The 25,291-nt window shown below is 53.4% G+C and overlaps 8 protein-coding genes across 8 annotated transcripts; 3 read left to right on the top strand and 5 right to left on the bottom strand.

Moving 5' to 3' along the window:
* Nucleotides 1–6,849: 6,849 nt before the first annotated feature.
* IUM83_00086 (Crinkler (CRN) family protein) lies at nt 6,850–7,737 on the bottom strand (the record flags this gene model as incomplete). The annotated part of the gene is made up of 1 exon (XM_067923825.1): nt 6,850–7,737. One exon carries the CDS (start codon nt 7,735–7,737, stop codon nt 6,850–6,852), a length of 888 nt encoding a protein of 295 aa, XP_067788453.1.
* Nucleotides 7,738–8,843: 1,106 nt separating this feature from the next.
* Nucleotides 8,844–10,291, top strand: IUM83_00087 (uncharacterized protein; the record flags this gene model as incomplete). Its single annotated transcript, XM_067923826.1, has 5 exons — nt 8,844–9,277; nt 9,362–9,479; nt 9,635–9,670; nt 9,738–10,081; nt 10,180–10,291. The coding sequence occupies 5 exons, from the start codon at nt 8,844–8,846 to the stop codon at nt 10,289–10,291; spliced, it is 1,044 nt and encodes a 347-aa protein (XP_067788637.1).
* A 1,234-nt stretch (nt 10,292–11,525) lies between these two features.
* Nucleotides 11,526–13,004, bottom strand: IUM83_00088 (Amino Acid/Auxin Permease (AAAP) Family; the record flags this gene model as incomplete). Its single annotated transcript, XM_067923827.1, has 1 exon — nt 11,526–13,004. The coding sequence occupies one exon, from the start codon at nt 13,002–13,004 to the stop codon at nt 11,526–11,528; it is 1,479 nt and encodes a 492-aa protein (XP_067788447.1).
* Nucleotides 13,005–15,395: 2,391 nt separating this feature from the next.
* On the top strand, nt 15,396–16,874 carry IUM83_00089 (Amino Acid/Auxin Permease (AAAP) Family; the record flags this gene model as incomplete). The annotated part of the gene is made up of 1 exon (XM_067923828.1): nt 15,396–16,874. One exon carries the CDS (start codon nt 15,396–15,398, stop codon nt 16,872–16,874), a length of 1,479 nt encoding a protein of 492 aa, XP_067788448.1.
* A 1,874-nt stretch (nt 16,875–18,748) lies between these two features.
* Nucleotides 18,749–19,348, top strand: IUM83_00090 (DUF4833 domain-containing protein; the record flags this gene model as incomplete). Its single annotated transcript, XM_067923829.1, has 1 exon — nt 18,749–19,348. The coding sequence occupies one exon, from the start codon at nt 18,749–18,751 to the stop codon at nt 19,346–19,348; it is 600 nt and encodes a 199-aa protein (XP_067788831.1).
* A 148-nt stretch (nt 19,349–19,496) lies between these two features.
* Nucleotides 19,497–21,374, bottom strand: IUM83_00091 (Vacuolar protein sorting-associated protein; the record flags this gene model as incomplete). Its single annotated transcript, XM_067923830.1, has 1 exon — nt 19,497–21,374. The coding sequence occupies one exon, from the start codon at nt 21,372–21,374 to the stop codon at nt 19,497–19,499; it is 1,878 nt and encodes a 625-aa protein (XP_067789239.1).
* A 317-nt stretch (nt 21,375–21,691) lies between these two features.
* On the bottom strand, nt 21,692–23,221 carry IUM83_00092 (Amino Acid/Auxin Permease (AAAP) Family; the record flags this gene model as incomplete). Its single annotated transcript, XM_067923831.1, has 1 exon — nt 21,692–23,221. One exon carries the CDS (start codon nt 23,219–23,221, stop codon nt 21,692–21,694), a length of 1,530 nt encoding a protein of 509 aa, XP_067788978.1.
* A 319-nt stretch (nt 23,222–23,540) lies between these two features.
* IUM83_00093 (Sulfate Permease (SulP) Family) lies at nt 23,541–24,956 on the bottom strand (the record flags this gene model as incomplete). Its single annotated transcript, XM_067923832.1, has 1 exon — nt 23,541–24,956. The coding sequence occupies one exon, from the start codon at nt 24,954–24,956 to the stop codon at nt 23,541–23,543; it is 1,416 nt and encodes a 471-aa protein (XP_067789240.1).
* Nucleotides 24,957–25,291: the final 335 nt, after the last annotated feature.

A 25,291-nucleotide genomic window follows, 5' to 3' on the forward strand; every position in this document is an offset into this window, starting at 1 on the left:
TTTCCAATATATCTTTTCATATCACGAGTTTTATTGATTTTTATTGGATTAAATTTTAGAGAAATCCAGTTTGGATTAGACTGATAGAGTTTCTCTATCCATCTTTTCGCAATGAATTCTTCAGTTTTGTTTGGCTTTGATTCAAAGGTTTCTTCCTCGATAGGAATATCAGTATTTGTTTCCACCGATTGCTTTTGAGACGGGTTTCCTGTCGATTCACTCGTTTTAACTTCAGGGATTTCCTGGGAGTTAGTCGATGGGCGATACCCGAGGTCGACAGACCCTCGGGTGGAACCCCGAGAGGCCTGCCTCTCCCCCACCGAAGGTGTTGAAGATTGATTCATATCTTTTACTTCAGAGTTTTTTAAATCACCATCTCCGACTTGGGTTGAAGCATCCTGAGTAGAGCGCTTCGCAAGGGAGATGGTTGAATTGACATCGCTCGCCCATGATGTCTCTGCATACATGCCCCTTTTCAACTCATTTTGCTTGACTCGCAGCTTAACGCGATCCAGTAAATCGATGCGTTTTCGCTCTCTATCGGCAAGGCTTGTAAATGATGGAAACATATTCGATGTTATATAAGGGTTTCGATAAATTATTTATGAAATCGCGATTTATATTGAATAGGTTCTATTTCCTCCTCTCCGCCCCATAGCTGCATAGTATGCTTATGAACGATCCGATTACGCCTATCGAGGAGATTGACATACGCAGCCTGACATTCATCGAACGGCAAGTTGAATATTTTCTCAAGGTCATCTCGATGCTGGACATCATTACAGATGAAACGGTATGGTCGATTTGGATCGAGCGCGTTGAGCCGATATTTGATGAAATCAAGGCGCTGTACGTCGGAAATCGTCGAATGTAGCTTGCTCAGCTTCTGGCTATATAGACGCATCCGCTCGTGCATGCGTCTCAATTCCTTCTTGAACATATCGATTTTGTAGTCTTTGCTATGCTGGGAGCAGTATCCGCATCCAAGAGCATCTCTCGAACACGTCTTGTTCATTTTAGTAATTGCATTGCAGCTCATGGTGAGTTTATATCTATATGTATAAGAGAGAAATAAACGAGCTTAGAAAAGACACATCGTGTTCCGGGCGGACTACGTCCGGCCAATCTTAATTTCGAGGCTGGCGCCCCAAATTTTCGATATAATCATGGAGGTTGAGTATATCGATTACGATCCAACATGCAAGTGCGTTTACGACAACACCAGAGATCCTGAAGAAGCTGAGATGTTGAGAAAGAAGATGGTTAAGAAACAAAAGTTAAGATCCATACAAACTAAGACTCCTGTCGGCCTTGCCCAGAAATCAAGATCCGGAAAGCTTTTCGACTTTAAATCACTTGACATTTAGCGTATTAAAGTATTTATTTTCTAAAGCGCTTCGCCTATTCTTGTTGATTAATCTCAGATTATCTTGCGGCTCCCACGAGTCTGGCTCATTACCTACCCATCGGATGAGGTATTTATATTTACCATTCTTCATTTTTTTGTGCTCTAAGATCTTCTCGGCTTCGAGAATGTCGCCACGATTGATGGTTGCATCGGTGGTGTCTGCTTTCACTATCTTCAAGTCATTTGGGGCTTTGTAAAGCGTGCGCCCATTATTGGAACGGATGTCAACTCGATAGCCATCAATACCGATCACAGTGTAAATAGCTTTGCTCCAGTGAGCAGCTTCCTTATCAAATGTTTTCTTTTTGAGGCGATACAATACGTTTGAGCCAACCTCAAACTCGTTCTCAACCTTATCGGCTTCTGCCTGATTGTGACTCAGATCCGCAGCCATTACCTTACCTTTAGCCTCGTTTGGGGTCATACCGATCGATCTATGGAACGTTGAATTATAGTTAGCGATGACATCAGCTATCATCTTTTGGGTGATACGTTTCGGTGAGATCTTAGTAAGTCGCTGCTTGATAGTCCTATTAAAACGCTCGATTTTACCCATCGTAGCATGATCACCAGGTTCGTTATTAAAGTGCTCAATCTTTTTGAGTTTAAAAAATGCTTGAGCTTGCGCATTCATAAATTCAGATCCGTTATCACTCGTGATAATGTCTACTTTATGGAGCCGTACAAATGCTTTGATAGCAGTTAAAACTGTTTGAGCGGTCTTGTTTGATAAAAGCTTTGCATAGCCAAGCCTCGAGTTAATATTGACAACCGTCAACATTGGTTGCTTATCCCAAAATGCAAGATCTATCTGCCATGAATTGGGGCTGTATGAAGCAATTTTAAATCCATCAAACCTCTTCTTCTGATCTTGGAAGCGCTGTATATCAGTCTGACTTTGATACCAGTCTTTAACGTTCTTGAACGTTATTTTATGGTTCAGTTCTTTTGCCTTATGATATAGTGCCTGAGCACCTACATAACCAGTTTTAGGATCATAATATAGCGTATGCAGAAGTTGATCCATATCCCTTATATATATGCCATCATAAAAAAATGCTTTCCTCCCAGAAGCATACGAACTATATATCGAGCGGAACTGTACTGATCCCATCCTCAAGCACTCGACGTTTGTCGTAAAAGTACGACAGAGCTGTCTTCGTCTGACTATACGTAATAATTGACTTCGTCTCCTTACTAAGTCTAAACCCCTTGTTAGTACCTTGTAGTGTGATGCGGTCCCGAACGACAGTCTCAAAGCCATCTGGGTTTAAAACATCGTTATTACGCCCGCGCCCCTGTTGGATTCCCTTAGCAGAAACCTTAACTTTGTACGATTCGTCAGGTAGGTAGCAGATGTAATTCTTCGACGATAATGAGACCATAGCATCACCTGACCATTCGTCCTTGAATAGCCCCGGTGTACGTCGGTCAAATTTGGCAACCTCATCGTTGTAGTCGCGTGGGAACCACTCGTACTTGTGCTGATTGAAGTGCTCGCGCAGCTCAGGTTTGATGCAGCTCTGAAAGGGATTCTCACAGCTGAAAGCTATGTAAGCACTATCAGTATCCATCTCTTGGTATTGAAAGTCGGACCTGTCAAAGTAGAAGTCGATACAATCGTAATAGAACTGGAGCATACGAAGTTTGGCGAGCTGATAGATCGCAATACTAAGATGAATGGGATTTTTATTATTGAGACGACGTTTTTTCATTGTGATCGCGCATGAATCATTGAGCTCCTCCAATCCGTGGAATGTGAAGTGCTCAATCTTGACCTTGACTGCCTTATCATCCGATTCGTATTTGATCTCCTTGTGCTTACTCATATCCATTCCAGATCGACCGAAAGCACTGTTGCCTACAAGTTTCATCATCTCAGCAATCATCGCTTTAGACTTATCAGCATCGCCTTCCCGTCGAGCATTTGACACAGCTTCCATGAAAGGAGCAAATGCCTTGTGAGAACTGGCCTTGATGAAGCTATAGGTCTGGGCGATCTTCATTCCATGAGCGAGGTACCACTTGAGTAGAGGTGCGTAGATCAGAATCTTCTCTCCAAAGTAGCTCCCAATTGGTTTGCGAGCCAGCTTCGCTCGGCTTTGCTTGCGCGTCTCGTTGTATTCATACATATGCTTACCAATAATACTCTCATCGCTGCTGTCGATAAGGGTATTCTTGAAAATGGGGGTCATCTCGCTGAAGTAGTCCTTCAAGTGATCGGGTGTACGGATATCACACTCGAGAAAACCGAATATCTTATCATTAACGATGTCATCGACGATACCTCGATATGCTTCGATGGTGGTCAAGCGCCCACATGGCATCTCATTACCGAGCGCCCACAGGTACAGGGCATTGGCATCATATCCAATGATCTTTTTACAAATCTTGCCTCCACGAATCTTTGTTTCGTTGCGCTTAGCATACCGGTTGAAGATAATCGAAGGTCCTCCAGCGATGTTGGCTTTCATTTTCCCGTATATGTCTTTCTCCTCCTTGTCAATGCTGTATACAAGCCGATCCGAGTTGAACTCAAGGAGCTTCTTGTATCGAAACCCCTTAAGCGACATATCCTTTCGAGCTACGTTGCACTCGATGCAACTAATTAGGATGTTGCCATCAATATGTCCGAGCTTGTTATTGATTCGATCGGCCGAAGCGGTATCAGCAGTTAGTTGTTTGTAGCATAGACCGCAAAGGTACTTTTGCTGCCTAAGTAACTGATCGAGGTGCTTTAAAGTCATGTTGAACTCGTGATTTCCTTCAGCATCCTGGCTCTTGTATCCACTCATACGCTTAACCGGGAAGCTGAACGCCTTAGCAGGCTTCTTACTTGGATAGTGAAGGTTATTGAAGCAAGTCTGGTACATCACCTTCTCCGACAGACCTGGTAGTGATACACCATCTGTAAACATGTCCAAGTCGAACTGTTTGAATAGCTCACGTTGGGCCTTAATAGCCTTGATAAATGGAACAACGTCAAGGTTATTGTACCAGATGAGCAGGTCTTTGATCGACTCCATCCCATAGTGTTCCCAGACAAACTGGACGCGCTTGTAGTCATCATCGGTGATGCTTGTTCCACGAAGCTTGCTGTCAAAAGCTGACTTAGGTGGAATAGCGGTATGGTTTAGCACATTGAAAGCAGTGATGTGCTCGTACGGGAAAATACCCTTACCAAGGCCGCAGACACATCGAATCTTGTCATCACATTTGCATCCACCAAGATAAGTCGTCAGGTACTTGTCATAGCTGGTGCCAGCCGGTACATAGTTGCTAGTGTCAAGCATCTTCATGTCCGATGTGGCAATGCACATGTAGCTTGGGTTCTTTATGACGGACTTGATGTTGTCAGTACCGATCACGGCAAACAAGTCTTTCTTGATCAAGTTGATATCATATCGCCCACTATTGAAACCAAGGACTGGGACCTGAACAATTGTTTGCTTGAGCTTACCATAGTCAGAACGCTGCTTACCAAAGCCTAAATTCTTGTGAAAATCAAAGAAGCTGGCGAAATTACCGGCTTTAATCCAAGCATCAATATCCTCGGTGTTGTACTTCTTACCGAGTGGGGCATCTGGAATCACCATTCCTGTTAAGCCATGCGCATTGATGATCTTGCGAAGCAAGCCCCCATACTTAGATACATTGTATCGTTGAATCTTTTCCCCTACAGTCGCTATGTAATGAAACATACCCTTGAGCAACTCCTTAGGATCATCGCTGACAAAGCAACGCACCTCTTCGGTCAAGCTGTCCGCTACAGAGACAGAGACAGGAATGTGCTCGTTCGTGAAGATAGTATTTTCCCCGTGTTGGGTAGCGGTAGGCTTGAGGATAGCCTCGAAGTCATATACGATGAAGTGATCGATGTACTGGTCGACATTCTTGATTGAGTACTTCGTCAGCATCGAGCGGATAGAGTTCTGAGCTGGGCGGTAGATCGTCGGTTGAGTTGGGAAGGACTCAATATTGACGAGTTCGCACTGATTTCTGGTATGGTTGCGGAGTCTGTCAGAGCTGACAAACACCATATCACACTTCTTGCATTAATACTTGCGTTGAAGCATGTCGACGTTCTTGATGTACAGCGCGTGATTATCATGGGAGAGGATGTTGATTGAGTCGTACTCTTTCTCAGAACGACGGATGCATTCAACGTTCCCAGACTCAATATCCATTGTGTAGACGTTGATACTGAGTTTGAAACAGTCTTCAAGCTCGTCGAACTGAAGAATGTCAATGGGCTTGAAGTTGCGGTAAAGAGGCAGCGTAAAGCTAATACCCTTGAACGCACAGTACTGCTTGAACGTTTGCTTCACCAACGCTTGAATTTTACGGGGGTCCTTCGTAGGGTCCTCCCGCTTGTGATAGGCAATGCAATGGAACACGCACTTGCTGTTGGTCTTAGGGAAGTTGATAACACTCTTATTATCACGAGTGATCTTAGGAATAACAACTTCGCTGTCGCCAAGGGCGTGCTCTCGCTGATAGAGCTGGTATCCAGAGCTGGGGTAGTTGAGTTTATCCGCCAGCTCCATCGATCGAATCTCAGAAATTACCTTCCGAACATCACCCCTACTGTTAATAGCGACGGGCTTCTCGAAGACGTAGGTATTACCCGGATTAGGATGGAAGTATCGCGTCTCCGAATCATCGGTTTTGCTTACGAGATCGTAGCCGAGAGCAATATTAACTTATAGGCTCTCTTCTGACTCTCAAGAACGTGCGCAAGCTTATCGTAGAACTCAGAGGGCTGGACTCCCTCATATAGGTGGGATTCCATATGGTTGCCCTTGTAAAAGCGGTAGTGCGGGTCAGTCTTATAGTCTGGAGATAGGTGCTTCTCCAACTTATCGAGGCTGATCTTATACTGCTTTGCCACCAAAGGTAGATTCTTGGGGTGGGATAGTTTTCCGATGAAAACCATTTTCCCCGTACGGCCGCGCACCTTGAGGCGGTAGCTCGATCCCCACTTGATGGGTTTGATATTTAATCTTCGTAGTCCTTCGAGTTCGTGAGCAAACATCGCTATATATATCAACCTATATTATTCTTTGTGGTTTGACTTTATAATATTGAGATCTTGTATCAGGATCGACTTTATATCACTGGCGACTTTTTTCATCTCAAAACAAATTAATTAATTAGCTAAGTTCGGTTTCATCGGTAAGTACGTTTTCGCCTTCGGTAAATTCGCTTTTGGGCTTTCGCTTTCGAGCTCGAATCTGCTCTCTATTCTTGTCGTCGTAGTCTTTTTGATAAGATAAACGAGCTTCGCGTGTGCGCTGGTAGTAGCGCTTCTGCGCTGCTTTGATACGTTCCTTGCTAGCTTGGTATTGCTCAGGAGAGTACGCCATCTTTGTATATTACTAACTTTATATTTATCAGGATCAATAAAAACAATGTATTAATGCAGCATGACGAAGCAAGAATCAGCTGAAATAACTCAACGTGGGAATAGATCGAGTGACCTGCCGAGCCACAGAACGCGCCATCTCAATGTCGGGACCTAACATACTGGCGATGTCATAGTATCGCTCGATGCACTCACGAATCCCGCTGCCACTAGCCTCTGCGATAGAGGGCAAGACCCGAGATAGCTTCTGTCGCTTCACAGGTTCTTGGAAGCACGGAAGTCTGATCTCTGCATCAGCACTCGGTGACTGATTAAGTAGAGTCCTAATCACCGCGAACGCCTCGCTTGGATCACGTATAGTCACTGATCGGATATTACCGTGGTTGTTGATCGTATCGGAGACCCAGAAAAACTGCCAATGATCAGTCAAGTCGGTCAAGAGTGCCATCACGGGTTCATCGACGAGAACATCCAGGGCTATCAATGCTGACAAAGCCTGAGAGATGGCGCGTTCTTTCACCTTTCTCTTCACTTCGATGAGCAATCTCACGCCAGGCAGCATCCCCAAGTCGAGCGGGTTCTCCAGGACGAGATCACTCAGTATGATCATGTCCGTGCGTCCAACAAGTTCGATGTTATGACCAGGGATTTCAGCCTTGAGGATGTCTTTCCCTTTTTCCACACCGTACACGCAAAGCCTGTTCCTCGTGAGCACATCACCGATGTTGATTTCCACATACGCGCGATATCGTTCACGTTGCTGTTCCTCGGTGAGCGCGATATTCTGCCCACGTTCATCGCTAATGCTTTCCCACCTGAACGGTGCAGCATGCGTCAGGTCCCCAGTAGCGAATCGAACCGCGCGGGTAGCTTGCAACCGAACATTCAATTCAGTCAGAAGCGTCGAACTCGCGCTTGAGTGGCGATATACCTTGCGTTTGCCCAGCACAGTCTGCTCGTACATCTTGTCAACCTTTTCGACGAGTTGATCTATCTTGGATGCCTCACTCACTGAACCTCCAGCCCCCTCCGGAACCACCGCCAGCACGTGAATCTGGTCCGTTGATGGTTGAGGCATTTTGTTCTTCTCGAACAACCAGTGCTGCAAAGTCTTCGTCGCCTTCATCTTCTCCCCATCGATCCACGCTTGAATGTCCTCATGAACCTTTCCGTCCTCCAGACCCAGCGCAGCTTGGTCGTCGTCTGCCAGCCACTCGCCGCCCTCCGTCTTCGCCAGGAAGAGCTGCAACTTGTCGGCCTCGCCCTTGATGGTGTCTGGCTTCTTCGCCTTGATAGCGTCCTTCAAGTCTCCTACCGTCTGGGCCGCGTCGATGTCCACAGGGAACGCGCTTCCCGCCACGCCAACGATCGCACAGAAGAGCTTCACCATCTTTCCTCGAGGCGGCTGGAATGAGGAAGAAGGGAACGATCGTACCTAGACGGAAATGAAGATGTGATGAAGGCGTGTCATAGGCTTCCAACCAATGGCGGTGAGGGTGAACTATTCTTTGCGGTAAGAAAAACCTGGTGGCGCGCTTTTTTTTCTTTCGAATGAAAACCTCCTTTGTATGGTATTCCATTGTTGCTGTGTGCGGTGCTCGGAGGTGTGGAGGAGACCTCCTTCGCACCAGACGCTACTTAGCGGCGGTGTCGACGTTTTCAGCAGCTGGGGGTCAGGAAGGTGCAGAGCAGTGCTCGTTGGTAAATTACGGTCAGGAAACAAAAAGGACTGGATTATGTGCTACTACTTACTACTGTCATCTTCGACAGTCTTCAAGTTTCGTGGCCTCTTCACGCGAGAGGGATGTCGCCACTTTCGAGCAAGAGAGACAACGCAACAGGTACTCCTTCGCAACGGGGTCGGAGGACTCAGCTTCTGATACACAGATGAGGGGCTCGATTTCTATGAGATCTGGGCCAAAGATCGCAATTATCGGTCAAAAACGGCGCGCGAGTAGCCCTCCGTGCCCTGTTGGCAACTCCTTTTTGAGACCGACTGCTCCAGCGCATTTTCAGTTTCCTCGGCCAGTTGAGCGAGAGAGCATTTGGCCACGACAGCACGAATATCGAATGCTGATCAACCGGCAAAGACCACGCTCTCCCGTGCCACTAACGGAGAAAAAGATTGCACAGGTTCTTGACGGGCTCAAACTGCGCTTGTCGAAGCTTCCGGGTGCAGAGCAGGAAGGTGTTTTCTTCACCAGTATTAAGTCTGCGATAGAGATCGTGCAGCTAGAGGAAATGAAGGATGAAGAGCTTCACATCCAGAGAGCTATCGACACGGCGCGAGCAGCCGTCAAGTCCTTGCTAGATCGGAGTTCCAGAGACCCCGATTCCGATGAACAGCATCACCGCCTGGAAGATATACGCCAGGTCCTATTCGCTGTGGTGAGGACTACCCTTGATACCAGAGAAAAGCTCGAAGCCTCGGGGCTTCGTGATCTGCTTGATCTCACAAAAAGAGTTGAAGATACGTTCCCGGCGTCGGCCGCACGATTTAAGTGGTACGTGCTCATGGTGAAGGAGCCCCGGTCTTGTGAAGTCATGAGTTTGCTAATGCTTGTGAAATCGCGCTCATTGCTGTGCAGGTGCAGTACCCAGTTACGCAAGTTCGTCACAGCCAAGTACAAGAAGCCTGCCCAGGTTACTCTTGATGACCAAAACAAGTTGGAATCGATTGTAGCCGAGACCCGGGCCTGGACGGACGTAAATGACTACACTGCTTCGAGGTTTAAGGAAGTCATGGCATTTGTGACGGACATACTCGACGGGTCCTATGAAGATTGGGAGCCACGAGAGGACTCGCGACTCGCAGAACTTGTTGCTATCATGATCGTTCGCGTGGGTGCGTTCCGAGATAGTCATATCCAGAAGAGTCGACAGTTCGAGATTCATGGGTGGGTATACGCCATGTCGGGGTCGGCATTCATGCCAACGCTCGACCTAATGTCAGTTCCTCCTCAGAAACCGACACTGGCCTACGCTACGACCAACCAAGGATTTTGCTCGCTGGCTGAGGTGGACGAAGGTTTCGAACAAATGGCAAAGGCTCAAGAGGAAAAGCACTTCGAGTTTCTCGCGTTGACGGCGTACACGTTCCTCGCGACCGCAGCCCTGACACAGAACCAAGTGCTGTTGCCAATTCATCAGCTCAAGCTTTTCAACGAGATCCTACAGGGGTTAGAAAAGCTTGACGTTAACCAAGACCCAAAGGCCGTTCTCCGGTCGTACCAAACACTCGAAAAGGTTCTCTATCTCATGCGCATTATGATGCACCGGCGTCCTGAGTATCAACAATGCTCCACCAGGTACGTGCTCATACGGCGCTCATCCGTTTGCGTGTTCTGTCACTTTCGTGTGGTGTGGTAAGCAAATTGATCCTTTTTGTTGCCTTTGAATACTGCAGTACTGTAGATACTTTGCTCTCACTCTTCCCGCCATCCCAACGACCGTCGTTCAAGTACCCGTCAATAGCTAAGTCGATGGCTGAGAACGGCGAGGAAACCGACGAAGACTAGCAGTGTGTGTCGAGGGTCTGGGCATCGCCGTGGTACGATTCCGTTGATGGAGGACGAATGATTTCTTACTCGATAATAGAGCAATGAAGCAGCATCCGTAGTCTTACGTGCTTGTGTATTGCAGAACGCGAAGAGGAGTGCCGGCACAAGAGTCACGCACATTATTATCTACATCTAAGTACTTGGCATTAGCGCGTTTTTCCGTGTAAATTCTCGGTGAAAAATAAGGGAAGACGTTATTACCTAATTGAGTTATAAATAGCAACATTAATCTTAAATCAAAGAAATGGGTTCGATATATCAGATCTAAATTCGTTACCCAAATCTAGCGTTCCAGATATAGTCCACAGTTGATGATGACCCAGCCGCGACAAATCCCAGAACAGATTTACGTTCGACAGTGCCCGCACCGTTGCATCCACTTGATCCTACTTTTGAATCACCTACAAATGCCTCTACCGCGCACTATGCGTCGGAGTCGCTGGGAGTGCAGTGCAGTCATTCGAGATTTTATCCACGGATTTTCGAGACAATCGAGTGGATCTTCCAGCCGTTTGCAAGATTTACAGGCAATATTGCAAACCAAAGGTAAGCTGGACTATGCTGGGTTTAGTTGATTTACATGGCAAATTGCAGAAACAACCCAGGTCGATGGGGTGTTACCACTGGTACGTGGGAATGAGAAGCAGTGCCACACGTAGATCTTAGTGTTTAATTTGGCTGGTATACGAAGCTGCACAAATATATCAAGGAAAACTGCGATAAGGCAATCTGAAAAAGCCGCACCTCGTGCAGTTGTTGAGGTCTGTGTCCAGGCACCGCAGAGAAAGAACAGTTAGCCAGCGAAATGTTTTCGTTGAAAACTACGCAGGGAAACGTATTTTAGAGTTGTAAGAGCCGTTAATGCGCTTACCAATGAGCTGCAGGTCGATAGGGTCCTGGACGTGGTCTAGGTAGTCTACCACAATGGAGTATCCACTGGCTTGTGAAATGGCCACGCAGTTTGCAGGGCTGTTGTAGATTTGCGCGAATCTATCCAGTCGCGAGTTCAATTCAGGGATCTCAATAATGAAAACAAAACCTGGCGTTGACTGCCTGTCAGTGACTGCATGAAGCAAGCGCGTTGATTGACAAACCCGCTAGTATAGTATTTAGAAGTTACCACAAAGAGTACAAACTTTGGTCGCTACGGTGCCGCAGAATTGAGGCTTACTACTACCATGCCATACCAGGCTTATGAGCCGTGCACGGCGGTGTAGTTGTAGTACACCTCGTTCTCGTACTCGCTGTCGCAGTACGGGAAGGACGTGTCCGAGTCCGTGGGCGCGAACAGCGTCTTGCCCGACGTGTACGTCACGTAGCAGCCCAGGAAGCCGCACACGACGACGACGATCAGCGCCGGCACCTTCTCGTACAGCGGCAGCTCGTGCCACAGCTTCTTGAGCAGGAAGATAACGGGCAGCAGGATACTGATGAGCGTGATGCACGAGGCGCCCACGAAGTCCACCAGGTCCGAAAAGTGGTCCTTCAGGATAATGGACAGGATGACCAGCGCCACGATGATGGCCACGCGCAGGATCACGTACTTGATGGCGTTCGCGCCGCGGTACTCGGCCTCCTCCGCCTCAATGTCTCCGTAGTGCGGGTTCTCGGCGTCGGCGTTCGAGATGTACGACATCTTGGACGAGCGGCGGTCGCTGTTGGCGTTGACGGCGTCCTTGCCGGGCGTGGTGGCGGCGGCGTACGTGAGCGCGTTCTCGACGTCGTCCTCCTTCTTCTGGTGCATCTTGAGCACCAGACGCTCGGCGAGGTAGAAGGCCGGGTTGAGGATGACGGAGAAGGCGATGGTAATGTGCAGCTGCATGAAGAAGTAGGCCATGACGACGGCACCCCAGTTGGACTTGAAGCCCAGCGTGGTGAGGCCCGTGACCGAGTTCGGGTAGATGGAGTAGAGCAGGTTGCCCGTGATCTGGCAGCCCACCGCCGAGTAGGCTGTGCTGGCCAGGATGAGGAAGAGGCACGAGATGAAGGCCATGGTGACGAACACCACGCGCGGCATGCGCGTCGGCTCGCTGTGCTGGCGCTGCAGCGCCGGGATCACGATGCCGGCGTTGTACGCGAGCGACAGGTTGCCGAACATGCCCGCGACCTGCGAGAACTTGAGATCGGGCGACGGCACGGACGGGTGGCCGCGCATGCCGTACATGACGACAGCCACGCCGATGATGTCGGCGATGAGCGTGCCCGCGCAGCCGGCGAACGCGGCCCCGGCGCCCTCCTTGAGCGTCGGGATGAGGCACACGGGCAGGCACATGAGCGCCATGAAGCAGATCCAGTACGTGGTGCTGAAGGCGTCCGGGAACAGGCCGTCCAGCAGGGTGCCGCCCAGCACGAGGAACACGCAGGGCACGAGCAGGCACGAGGCCATCTGCGAGACGACCGAGAGCCAGCGACCCCACTTGCCCATGCACCACTCGCCCAGGTCGCTGTAGGTCTTGACGCTCTTGGGCGCCAGCAGCATCACGCGGCAGATGGCCACGGACGCGTACACGTTGGCGAAGGCCATGAAGGCCATGCCGACGACGGCCAGCACGGGCCCGGCGCGCGAGAAGTTGCCGGGCATGCCGAGCGTGCCGATGCCGTAGACGCAGCAGAAGATGTTGAGCGCCATCTTGAGGTCCTCCATGGTGAGGAACTTCTTGGCGCAACCCATGATGGCGGCTTTCAGTCGACGAGCGCAAAGAGCGAGCGAGAGAGGCTTTGAGGTGACTGCGCGCCGCGGGGCAGAAGCGAGAATGAGGAGGGAGGGCGACGCACTCCACTGCAACTTGGCGGGGCGGCTCGTGTATCGGAGACCTGGTACCTTCTGCGAGGTAGGTAGGTAACCCAATCCATGTTTGTCGAGCGAGGTGCACCGGGCGTGTCACGGGCGCCGAGATCCGAGATATACGGAGCTCGTCGACGACGAGGATGCGCCCGCCGAGCGCATCCACGCCGTGCTCAGTGAGTCGGACACTACGTAACTTACAGAATTCATTTAATCAAGGCAGACTTCTAAACAGTGCGGGCGGGCAGAGCTGCACTTCCGGTGCCTGCATGGCAATCCAATCGACGCAATCCTGCTGTCGCCAATCAGCGCGCGATTCGGGAGAATGGTGGTCATGTTGAAGTGCACAGCAGGGGCGCCGCTAAATTGGTCCCCACAGGTGTCCCCCAATGCCCATCGCGCGTGATCCTCGTACGGACGCACATGGAGTCCGCGATACAGCATGCCGAACTTCATGCTATTGTGTAGCACCTGAGCCTACAAAGTGTAGCCCTACTACAGTGTTTTGCCTCAATAGCGCAGTCGTACTTTGTATACAATTTCTCAAGTAAATGGGGTGACAGAGGTTTTACTAGTCGACTACGAGTGGGAGTAGGTCGCAATGATGCCGCGCAAGCGCTCAACTTCAGGCGCTGCAGCCGTGAGGCGTTGGCGCTTCTGGAAAGGCTTCAGAAGAGACGGCATTGCAGACTCGATGCTTGTAGACTTGGTTAGGCTTGGCTAATGAAAGAATGAGGAGCGAGTCGCTCCGGTCGCTCCGACCGACCAAGGTGATCTTGGCGCGCAATGACATGAGTGTGACGCTTTTTGTTTTGACGTTTTCCCCTATGTCCTCGGTTGTGGTAATTTGATTGGCGGAACCATACTGTCGATGGCGTGATTGGCTGAATCTTGCTGTTCGTGAAAAACAGGGTGATTATATATAGTCTGCGAGGTTATTAGATGTGATGGCTGCGCTATTGAGGCAAAACACTGTATTATCGTAACACTAGGCACCGGATTCATTACGAAGGGGATGCTCCTCGGATCCCTCGCTGCAAAATGCAAAGGCCCACAGTAAGGCCGCGGGGATGGGACCGAGGAGCTGGCACCAGAATCCTCGTCCGCATTGCGCTCCTTTTCCGTGCGGGCGACCTCCGAGGCCACCTTCGCCGTGAAGGTCGTCGACCGCAGCCGCGCGCGAGCGCATCACCAACTGTATGTCTCCGCAGCAAGCGTTTCACGCCGTTTGTCTACGGCGTAGGCGGACCGAGGAGATGGGAGCCATCATCGCGTCCAGGGGAACTCCAAGCGGTGCACTACAATACAGGACCAAAATGGCCACTAGGAGTGTGCTTGTGCATGCACATTTACATGTACATATCCTCTCACATCTGCGTGGTCTCGTCCGCGCGTGTACACTTTCAGCCTGCGTGTTGTTCCAAGTGCAGGTTATGAGCAGGACCTGCTGCAAGTGTAGTGCCGCAAAGCCGCAAAGGTGCAAGTGGATTTAACGCTCAACGCATGTTCTTGTCCCGCCACAGCAACCTGATGTGTGGCACGGCGGTGGCACTACACGAGCGAAGTACACTTTACAGCCGTCGGGTCGACGAACGGATGCTTCAGCTTCTCGCGCCGGAATCGCCACCTCCCCCTCCTCCTTACTGCGCCGTGCATGTACATGTGTAGTAGGGCTACACTTTGTAGGCTCAGGTGCTACACAATAGCATGAAGTTCGGCATGCTGTATCGCGGACTCCATGTGCGTCCGTACGAGGATCACGCGCGATGGGCATTGGGGGACACCTGTGGGGACCAATTTAGCGGCGCCCCTGCTGTGCACTTCAACATGACCACCATTCTCCCGAATCGCGCGCTGATTGGCGACAGCAGGATTGCGTCGATTGGATTGCCATGCAGGCACCGGAAGTGCAGCTCTGCCCGCCCGCACTGTTTAGAAGTCTGCCTTGATTAGATGAATTCTGTAAGTTACGTAGTGTCCGACTCACTGAGCACGGCGTGGATGCGCTCGGCGGGCGCATCCTCGTCGTCGACAAGCTCCGTATATCTCGGATCTCGGCGCCCGTGACACGCCCGGTGCACCTCGCTCGACAAACATGGATTGGGTTACCTACCTACCTCGCAGAAGGTACCAGGTCTCCGATACACGAGCCGCCCCGCCAAGTTGCAGTGGAGTGCGTCGCCCTCCCTCCTCATTCTCGCTTCTGCCCCGCGGCGCGCAGTCACCTCAAAGCCTCTCTCGCTCGCTCTTTGCGCTCGTCGACTGAAAGCCGCCATCATGGGTTGCGCCAAGAAGTTCCTCACCATGGAGGACCTCAAGATGGCGCTCAACATCTTCTGCTGCGTCTACGGCATCGGCACGCTCGGCATGCCCGGCAACTTCTCGCGCGCCGGGCCCGTGCTGGCCGTCGTCGGCATGGCCTTCATGGCCTTCGCCAACGTGTACGCGTCCGTGGCCATCTGCCGCGTGATGCTGCTGGCGCCCAAGAGCGTCAAGACCTACAGCGACCTGGGCGAGTGGTGCATGGGCAAGTGGGGTCGCTGGCTCTCGGTCGTCTCGCAGATGGCCTCGTGCCTGCTCGTGCCCTGCGTGTTCCTCGTGCTGGGCGGCACCCTGCTGGACGGCCTGTTCCCGGACGCCTTCAGCACCACGTACTGGATCTGCTTCATGGCGCTCATGTGCCTGCCCGTGTGCCTCATCCCGACGCTCAAGGAGGGCGCCGGGGCCGCGTTCGCCGGCTGCGCGGGCACGCTCATCGCCGACATCATCGGCGTGGCTGTCGTCATGTACGGCATGCGCGGCCACCCGTCCGTGCCGTCGCCCGATCTCAAGTTCTCGCAGGTCGCGGGCATGTTCGGCAACCTGTCGCTCGCGTACAACGCCGGCATCGTGATCCCGGCGCTGCAGCGCCAGCACAGCGAGCCGACGCGCATGCCGCGCGTGGTGTTCGTCACCATGGCCTTCATCTCGTGCCTCTTCCTCATCCTGGCCAGCACGGCCTACTCGGCGGTGGGCTGCCAGATCACGGGCAACCTGCTCTACTCCATCTACCCGGACTCGGCCACGGGCCTCACCACGCTGGGCTTCAAGTCCAACTGGGGTGCCGTCGTCATGGCCTACTTCTTCATGCAGCTGCACATTACCATCGCCTTCTCCGTCATCCTCAACCCGGCCTTCTACCTCGCCGAGCGTCTGGTGCTCAAGATGCACCAGAAGAAGGAGGACGACGTCGAGAACGCGCTCACGTACGCCGCCGCCACCACGCCCGGCAAGGACGCCGTCAACGCCAACAGCGACCGCCGCTCGTCCAAGATGTCGTACATCTCGAACGCCGACGCCGAGAACCCGCACTACGGAGACATTGAGGCGGAGGAGGCCGAGTACCGCGGCACGAACGCCATCAAGTACGTGATCCTGCGCGTGGCCATCATCGTGGCGCTGGTCATCCTGTCCATTATCCTGAAGGACCACTTCTCGGACCTGGTGGACTTCGTGGGCGCCTCGTGCATCACGCTCATCAGTATCCTGCTGCCCATTATCTTCCTGCTCAAGAAGCTGTGGCACGAGCTGCCGCTGTACGAGAAGGTGCCGGCGCTGATCGTCGTCGTCGTGTGCGGCTTCCTGGGCTGCTACGTGACGTACACGTCGGGCAAGACGCTGTTCGCGCCCACGGACTCGGACACGTCCTTCCCGTACTGCGACAGCGAGTACGAGAACGAGGTGTACTACAACTACACCGCCGTGCACGGCTCATAAGCCTGGTATGGCATGGTAGTAGTAAGCCTCAATTCTGCGGCACCGTAGCGACCAAAGTTTGTACTCTTTGTGGTAACTTCTAAATACTATACTAGCGGGTTTGTCAATCAACACGCTTGCTTCATGCAGTCACTGACAGGCAGTCAACGCCAGGTTTTGTTTTCATTATTGAGATCCCTAAATTGAACTCGCGACTGGATAGCTTCGCGCAGGGTGGCCAGCCATGACAGGCAAACATTCATGCATTTTCATTCGAGAGCAGAAGACAACAGTAACTATTTTAACTACCGCTGTTTGAATTCAGTTCAGCGACCGGCAATCACAGACGTTGACACGCTGATGTTGCTACAGCTTCAGCACCCTTTCATCAAACACTTCGCGGCGTTACAGCGATACGAAAAGTAGTAGCCCCACGCTTCAGATGACTGGTTTGGCATCTGAGGGTCCGGTCTTCCAGTTTAGAAACGAAACAAATTCGTCGCGGCATGGGCATACAAGCGGACAAGCGGAAGACCGGGACCCTCGACACACCCTGCTATTCGATGGATTAAGTACACTACCGTTGCATACAAAATCAATTAATTCACTAACCGGTCATCGGAATGAGGAGACATTTCCTGATCGAGGATTCCTGGCATTCTGGCTCAGAAGATAGAGAGCCTTTCAAGATTTTGCAGCCATAGCGCTTATAGGGAACACGAATGGCGCTCGCTTAGATGGCGGAAAACGTGAAAGTACAGCTTCAACGGCCCTAGTTACACAACGGTGCATATCATTCGTGTGAGGCAAAGAGAAATGATAACGACGCAGCAGTCAATGAGCATGCAGTACCTGATAGAGCACTCCTCGTACTCGGGGCACCTGCGCATGAGCGCACGCATCATCGCCGACTGCGAGTTTCGTAACAAACTTTGAGTGTCAAATTCTTCTATATCTGGAACTCTAGATGTGTGTACGTGTAGAGCGCTAACATTTAGGATACATATTTGCTTTTTTGTAGTACCCATTTCCTTTTTTAGGATTGTCTCATTAATTTAGAACCAACTGCAAATCTCACAACTCAATTCGTCTCGCATACTTTTCAGGCATCATTTTCCAAAGTTCTGGTAAACGTGCTCCGGAGTATTTGATTAACGTACAGTCATTTCATTGACTGCACCTAGCACGAAAAAAGAAAAAAAAATGTATAGTATCATATCCTGTACAAGCCAAGAACCGATGACTCAGACAACACGGTTTCAGACATTATTTGGCGTGGAGAGAACCAGTTGCGAAACATGCTATTGTGCACGGCGAGGTTGACCAATTAACGAGAACAAGGCGACAGAAACTCAATAAAGGTCGGTTGAGGTGCGTGGAATGCGCTGCGGTTGTTTCTGCATCGCAAACCATTTTCACGTTGCAAGCGACGCGATGGAAGTCTCACGCTTCAAGGACTACGAGTCGCCCGAGGACCCAACGATCTTCAAGTTCATGCCCTCTCACAAATCTGTCTGCGAGCATTTGGGTTCCCGGGTGGCTCTAGACCGGTCCCTAATACATGTAATGTGCGCTATCACCACGTGGCGCCAAAAGAGAGCAGCAACGTGCACGTACAGCAGTGCACTTCAAGCTGTGCGTGCCAATCAGGGGCGTACGAACGTCACCTCGAAGCGACATTTGCCCACGGGCTCACAACGAGCGACAAGCTGACTTCATGCTGAATCCGAGCTGCCTGCCGCCAGCACTTCTTTGCTGGTGCCGAGCACTGCTGCGAGGCAGCAAGATAATTCCGGCATCGTAGTGAGCTCGCGCCGTTACAAGCTCAACCGCCGCACACCAAGTGCGTCATTCCCGAAACAGCGGCCTCCAGACCAGACGCACCACCGAGCAGCATGAGCCACGAGAAGCACTACTTCACCGAGGAGTACCCGGACCACGACTACCAGTGCACAACCGAGTCGTCCCACCCGCAAACGCCGCTGTGGCCAGCTTACCTGCCCGTGAACCAAGACCGCGTAGTCGTGTTCGAGCGCAGCAAGAATGCACAGCTCGTCGTGTACTCGGCCAATTTCCGCGACAAGAAGCGACACGAGCTGGACCCCAAGTGGCCGCTGGACATCAACTGGCAGAGCTTCGGCTGGACGGCCCACCCCACCAGCAACCCCACCGGAATGATCGAGCGTCGAATGGCTTGGGGGTATTCGCACAAGGCTGTGGAGCCCGAGGGACCTGTTGCGGATGAGGCGGTCGGAACCAGCTACGCGCTGACGCTGAACGCGCTGCCCAGTCGCCCTGCCTTGCTCTACGTCGATGCTAAGGGCCGAGTCATCCTGCAAACCACGATCAACGGCGTGCAGTCGCGCCTCTGGAAGATCTACGTGCAAACCAACAACTCGCTCGCCTTCATCCCCAAGGTGATGTACGTTGATCTTTACGGCACGAACGTCGACGACGACCATGCCACCTACGAGCGCATCACTGTCTCGTCCTAGCTTAGCAGCCAAACGGATCCATGGCTCGCCCGAATAGAAATACACATTCCTTACTGCTCGTTATCTCAAGCTAAGTGCCACCTCGCTTCGTATTTGTCTGCTCGACTCTCTCTCTTCAACTCCTACTGCCGTTGAAACGACGATGCGTCTAGAGTTTCTTTCCATCGTAGTTCCAGTTGCCATTCGCACCGCCATGTCCGTGGAGCGGCGATAAATTGTACGCCGCTGCTACCTCTTCGAGGAAACTGTTTGAGTTGTGAATGCACGATCCACCAAGCAGAATACGCTGGCCTGAGTTCGACGCAGCCGCCTTTTGATTGAGCTCAGCCACCTTCATCGCCTCTTCGAAGGTAACGCCGCCACACACGAACACAATAACATCGCGCACACGCTTCACCCCGTTGCTTCCGCCAAAGTCGGTCGATGATGACGCAGCAGCACCTCCGTTCACAACGCCGAACTCCTGATCCAGCAGTTGACCCTTCAGAATTAGCTCCAGCTTCATCGCCAGTGGCGGCACGTGTTGTGCGTATACGTTGGGAACGCCTTGTACACCCTGCGTGACGGCGCGCATGAACTTTTTGAGACCTGCGCGATCGCCATACAAATCGCCCTGGCGAGCCTTTTGTCCTCCAAACTTCAGGAACGCATCAATCAATGCCACACGATCGGAAGACAGGCCACCTCCGTGCGGGGCCGCCAGCAGCTCCTTGACTGTCTTCAACTGCACCGAGCTGTGTGTCTCGTATCGCAAAGCGTACAAAATTGCCAGTCGCAGCTTGTTAATCGGCTTCACTTGGGCGTCCTTCAACTTAGCCACCACGTCACGGAAGTGTGCATTGTGGTCGTCACCGCATGCCAGCTCTTGCTCCAGTTGGCTCACATCCATGAGTCCATCCACTTCCACACGCCGTGCCAACTCACCCATTAGAGTCACGTGCTTGGACACAGTCACCGACTGAGACCTAAAGGCGGGGTAATTTTCCAAGAAGCGCTGCATGTCATCGATGGACTGGATATTCTCGTGCGTCTGCGTCTGGGCCTGATACTTGTCCACGAGCTGCTTCACCGCCATACCGAGGTCACCGAAGTTGGCGTGCACATGCTGCGCGAAGAAATCGTCCGAAGTCGTCGACAGCACCAGTTCCGTCATGTCCTTGCGAACATTAGGTGCGTCGCGGAGGTCCACGCGGTTCTCGTGCAGTCCGAGGAGTTCATGGACCATCGCTTGGTAGCACCACTGCGTCAACAGAGGCGTCACAGGGTCGTCCTTGCGATCCAGCACGTACACCAACGGGGTCACCTCGGGTCGTCGGAAATCGAACAGCCCGTCCTGCTCCAGCTGCATCCTCGCCGAGACTTCGCGCGCCAGCTTCTCCGCCACCTCCGATCCTTTAGCGTACCGGATCGCAGGTTTCTTCTTCATCGACAGCAGCACAGACAGCAGTCCCTCCACGCTCCTCTGGAAGAGCTGAGGAGGCGTCATCTTGGTCTTATCCACAGGGTCTGTCATCAGGACGCCTGCCGTCGCTGTCGACAGCAGCGCCCCTCCGGGAAGAGCGGTGGGCATCTTGACGCTGAGCTGGAGCGAGTTGTGCAGCCCGAAGTCGAAGAGCGAGTCGTTGACTGCCAGGTAGTCGGCGTAGAACTCCTGGATCTGCACCACGACCTCCTTCTCGTCGGCCTCCGCGAGCTTCTCGAGCGCCTCCACCGGCAGGATATTGGAGAAGAAGAGGTGGTAGCGGCCGTACTTGGGCGCCTTGAGCTCTCGACGCAGCAGCTCCACGTTGCGCGCCGTGGGGCGCACGAACACGGCGGCTTTAAGGTGCAGCATGGGCTCGTGCGCGGCGTCCAGCTGCTCCACGAGGAACACCTCGCGCTGCAGGATGTGCGACTGGGACATGACCATGCTGATCACGCTCTTGGTGTCGGCGTCCAGCAGCAGCGCCTTCATCCCCTCTAGCTGCGGGTCCGAGATGATCTTCTCCAGGTAGTTCTTGACCCCCGCGATGGCGTCCATGGCCATGGCTCTACTATATCTCCTGCTTGCTGAGTCGGTGGACCTTTTCGCACTACCTGGGCGACCGAAAATATCCCGAACGCGGCATCGTGTTTCGTAGGTTATCTGTGTAATGGAACATGAGATATGAAATCGTGGAGGTAGGTTGAAGTTGGCTGCAACACCGACCACTCAGCCAAGAAGAGAGTACTCGGCATTTTGCGCTTGATGGCAGCGAGGGGAGCGCTGGTGCCTCGACCCTCGCGACTTACTTGCTTGGTACATTTGCGACTGCTTACTTCTGCTTTCTGCTTAACTTACTAACTACTGCCGCTCGCAATTCACTAACACTTGATCACTGCAAGGCTCCAAAACGCGGTGATGAGACCGACCACGCTGATCACCACGGTGGCGATGCGGTCCATTCGGGTGGCGTCCTCGCTGCATAGCTGCCAATAGAAGACGGAGGGGAGTACCAGCGCCAGCAACGCCGTCGGCACGAGCATCCACGCGAACACGTCCAGCGTGCTGGGCGCCGTGAAATAGCCCAGGAAGAGCGTGGTGAGCACCAAAATGCTCCGACACAGCACACGCACTGTGGTCTCCACGCCACTGCACCTCCCTTCCTGGTCACCGGTTGCCGCGGGGCTAGAGGTCACAAATGGCAGCGCTCCTGCTGCTGCTGCGGCTTCCACTGGGCTGCTTCGTCCACTTCCACTTGGAGGCTGCACAATCCAGCGCTCGAATGCGCGCTGTAGGGGGAACAAGGTGATCGTGTATGACAGCAGCAAGTGGATGCTGTACAGCACGATGGCCAGGTTGCGCACCACAGCGTTGCGCATGTTGAAAAAGACCGGCGCCTGCAGCGTCGCTCCGTACACGGCGTACGTGACGCAGCAAATGGGCAGATACAACAACGCGGTAGCCCCCAGCTTCGTGCGAGCCACCACGGAGCTGCACTGACTCGGGTCCGCCATCGCGTCGTACAGTGTAGGGATGATCGAGTGGCCGAACAGGCCGCCAAGTAGCAGCGAGAACGTGTACGAGAGCCTCCCCATCATCGTCACGTTCGACAGGTCAGGCGTGACAAACACAAAATCCGAATGCTCCAGCGCAATCTGCTTGAGCGGGTACATGGCGTCGCCCAGGATGACCGACTCGATCCAGAAGCTGAAGGCCACGTTCACAGCCGACAGCACTGCCAGCGTCTTAAGCGACGGCACCAGCACTTCGAACCACACGCACACGGCCACCAGCACCATGACGGTGCCGAACTGAAGTCCCAGCACATCCACGAGGCACGAAGACGCCAGAGCCAAGTAGCCCGTGGACAGGATCAGAAACGACGCGTGCACCAGCACGCTCGTGACCACCTTCCCCGCTGCGCCGAAGCACTCGTGTCCGAGGTCGCTGAACGAGACGCTGGTGCCTCTCAGCCAGCGCACCGTTTCCAGCGCGTCCACCAGGAGTTTGGACGTGTAGGCGCTCACGACCGCCGCCGCGACGAGCAGCAGCACGCCGTACCAGTTGATCTCCACGAGCGCCAGCGGCAGGCACAGCATCCCCGTGCCCGTGATGAACGACAGCAAGTGGTAGAAGGTCTGCCAATTCGAGAGCTTGTTGGACGCCGACACGGACACGGGGATGGCCACCGAGGGCGGCCAGGGCGGCAGGTCTCGGGGCGACTCCTTGACGCTGCGGCTCAGCGTGGCGCCGTAGCCCGCGCGGTCGCCGTTCAGCAGCGAAAAGGCACCGACGGCGGCCCCGCGGCCGTCGAAGCTGCCTTCGTAGCCGTCGTAGGCGCTCGGCGGGCGCTGCGCGGGCGGCACCAGGCGCTGCGTCTCGAAGCTGCGGCCCACGCGCTCCCCGGCCATCGGTTGGTTTCGCTGCGCGACGACTCTCTCCGCTCTGGCTCAGAGACCGAGAACGAATCTTCTCTCCGCCGGGATTGGGAGCTGCTCGCTTGTTACCTTTGAAGGTTGGCTGTACACACTGGCAGGGGGTGACGGGGTCTGCGCCAACCGGGGCGCCCTAATGTGACAGACGCACTCCACGCCGCAATAGACGAAGCGGGTACCAATCTGTCTGTGGACGATCGATGACTGGGCTCCGAGCCAGAAGCGGATTGGCGGTGTGGCACACGCCGCACGTACATTCAAGCGACATCCCCTCTGCAAACCGCTATTTTAATACCTACTTGACGTTGAAGTGCCGCAGCGTTCGAAGTAGAACGTGGGCGCCGAAGCCGAGCATGAAGCCTGCGCCCGTGTTGAATGCGAGGCAGCCCGAGGCCGTCACGAGCAGCAGCAGCGCAGCGTCGCGCTCGCTTTCGTCCTCGTCGAGCTTGAGCTTGAGCCCCACGACGGCGAGGCTCAGCCCGCTGAAGACCAGCATCACGCCCAGCACGGACGCCGGGAAGATGCCCGTCTGCAGCAGCGCCACGCACGTGGAGCCCAGCAGCAGCGCGAAGAACATCTTGAAGCCTCCCAGGATCACCATCGCCAGGCTGCTCCGCGCGCCGAAGGCGTACTGAGATGCCAAACCGCCCGCCCCGTGGCAGACCGGGAGCATGCCGAACCATGAGAAGAGAAGATTCCCGCCGGCGATGCTGAAGCACACGCGACGCACGCCGGCAGGCTTGTCGTGGGTTGGGAACAGCTCGGCCGCAAGGGATTCGAGAGCCACCACGGAGTTCAGCAGGGTGAGCGGCAATTGCGGCAGGACGAGGAACACGAAAGCCTGGCCGAAGTCGTGCGTCGACGGGACCACCGGCGCGACGAACTTCGGCCCCAGAGCTAGCGACGGCAAGTGGCGCTCGTCGCGTAGCCGGAGGTATTGGTATACAGCGACTGTCATCCCGTAGACAAACAACAGGAGAGCCATAGGCACTTTGCGGCTGCGGATGAACACGATGCACAGAGCCCCTAGAACCAGCGAAACGGAGACGGAGTCCAACCCAAACCAAACGACGCTGCTCTTGTCTGCAACAGCGGCAGCGGCAACAGCAGCGATGTCGTCCACGCCCCCGACCTTCGTAGTTTTGACGTACGCGGCCTTGAAGCCTTTCCCCATCAAACTGATCCCGACGCCCAACTGAATGCCGCGCACAATTGCCACCGGCACGACCTTGCTGGCGTGCGTGATGACGTTGGTGAGCGCCAGCAGTCCCACAATGACCCCCATGAGGATGCCTGCCGCGATAATCTGCTCGTTAGGAAACTTGTCAGCGATAGCCACGGCTGCGATTGTCTTCATGGGCTGCACCGGGATCGGAACGTTGAAGTGAAGTGCCAAGCTGGACGTGAAGACTCCAGCGAAGAACAGTGCGGCGCCAAACTCGATCTGCGGCGCGCCATTCACGCGTCCAATGGCGAGGGCAGTGAGCAGCGGTAGGAACAGCCCGATGTCTCCGAATGCACCAGAGACCTCCTGCAAGGTCATGAATTGCTTCAGGTACGCTCGCCACCCAGGTCTCGTGAACATGAACAGCTTTCGGTGCAGCGGTTGTCCGATCTGCGGGCCTGTCACCTTCGCAAACCGGTCACCGGCGCCCACAGGCAGCATTGGGGTCGTCGCCGATCCACCGAGGTCGTCCGACAGATCCAGCATTCTTGCGTAACCTGGCTCGCACTGGGAGGGGGGAGGAGGGCCTAAAATGAGGGAAGATGAGAGCCGCATGCAAATCAAAAGGTATCATCTCGCAAGATGCGAGGCGCAACATTTTACTTCAGGCAGCATCTCTGGTGCCTAGGATGGCCGCCGTGGGGCACGCAGCTTCGCCCCGAAGCAGGAACGCTTGATTGAAAAATTATATTCGAGCTGCTGTGTCACTCACAGTTGGTCTTGACCTCATCCTTCTGCTACCAATGCTCCGTCGACGGCGGAGTTAGAGGACGATGAACAAAGCCCGATCCCCATGTCGGTTTGCGCGCAGCGTGAGGCCT

Source organism: Phytophthora cinnamomi, assembly GCF_018691715.1.
Source record: "Phytophthora cinnamomi strain GKB4 chromosome Unknown Contig53, whole genome shotgun sequence".
NCBI classification, from domain to species: domain Eukaryota; phylum Oomycota; class Peronosporomycetes; order Peronosporales; family Peronosporaceae; genus Phytophthora; species Phytophthora cinnamomi.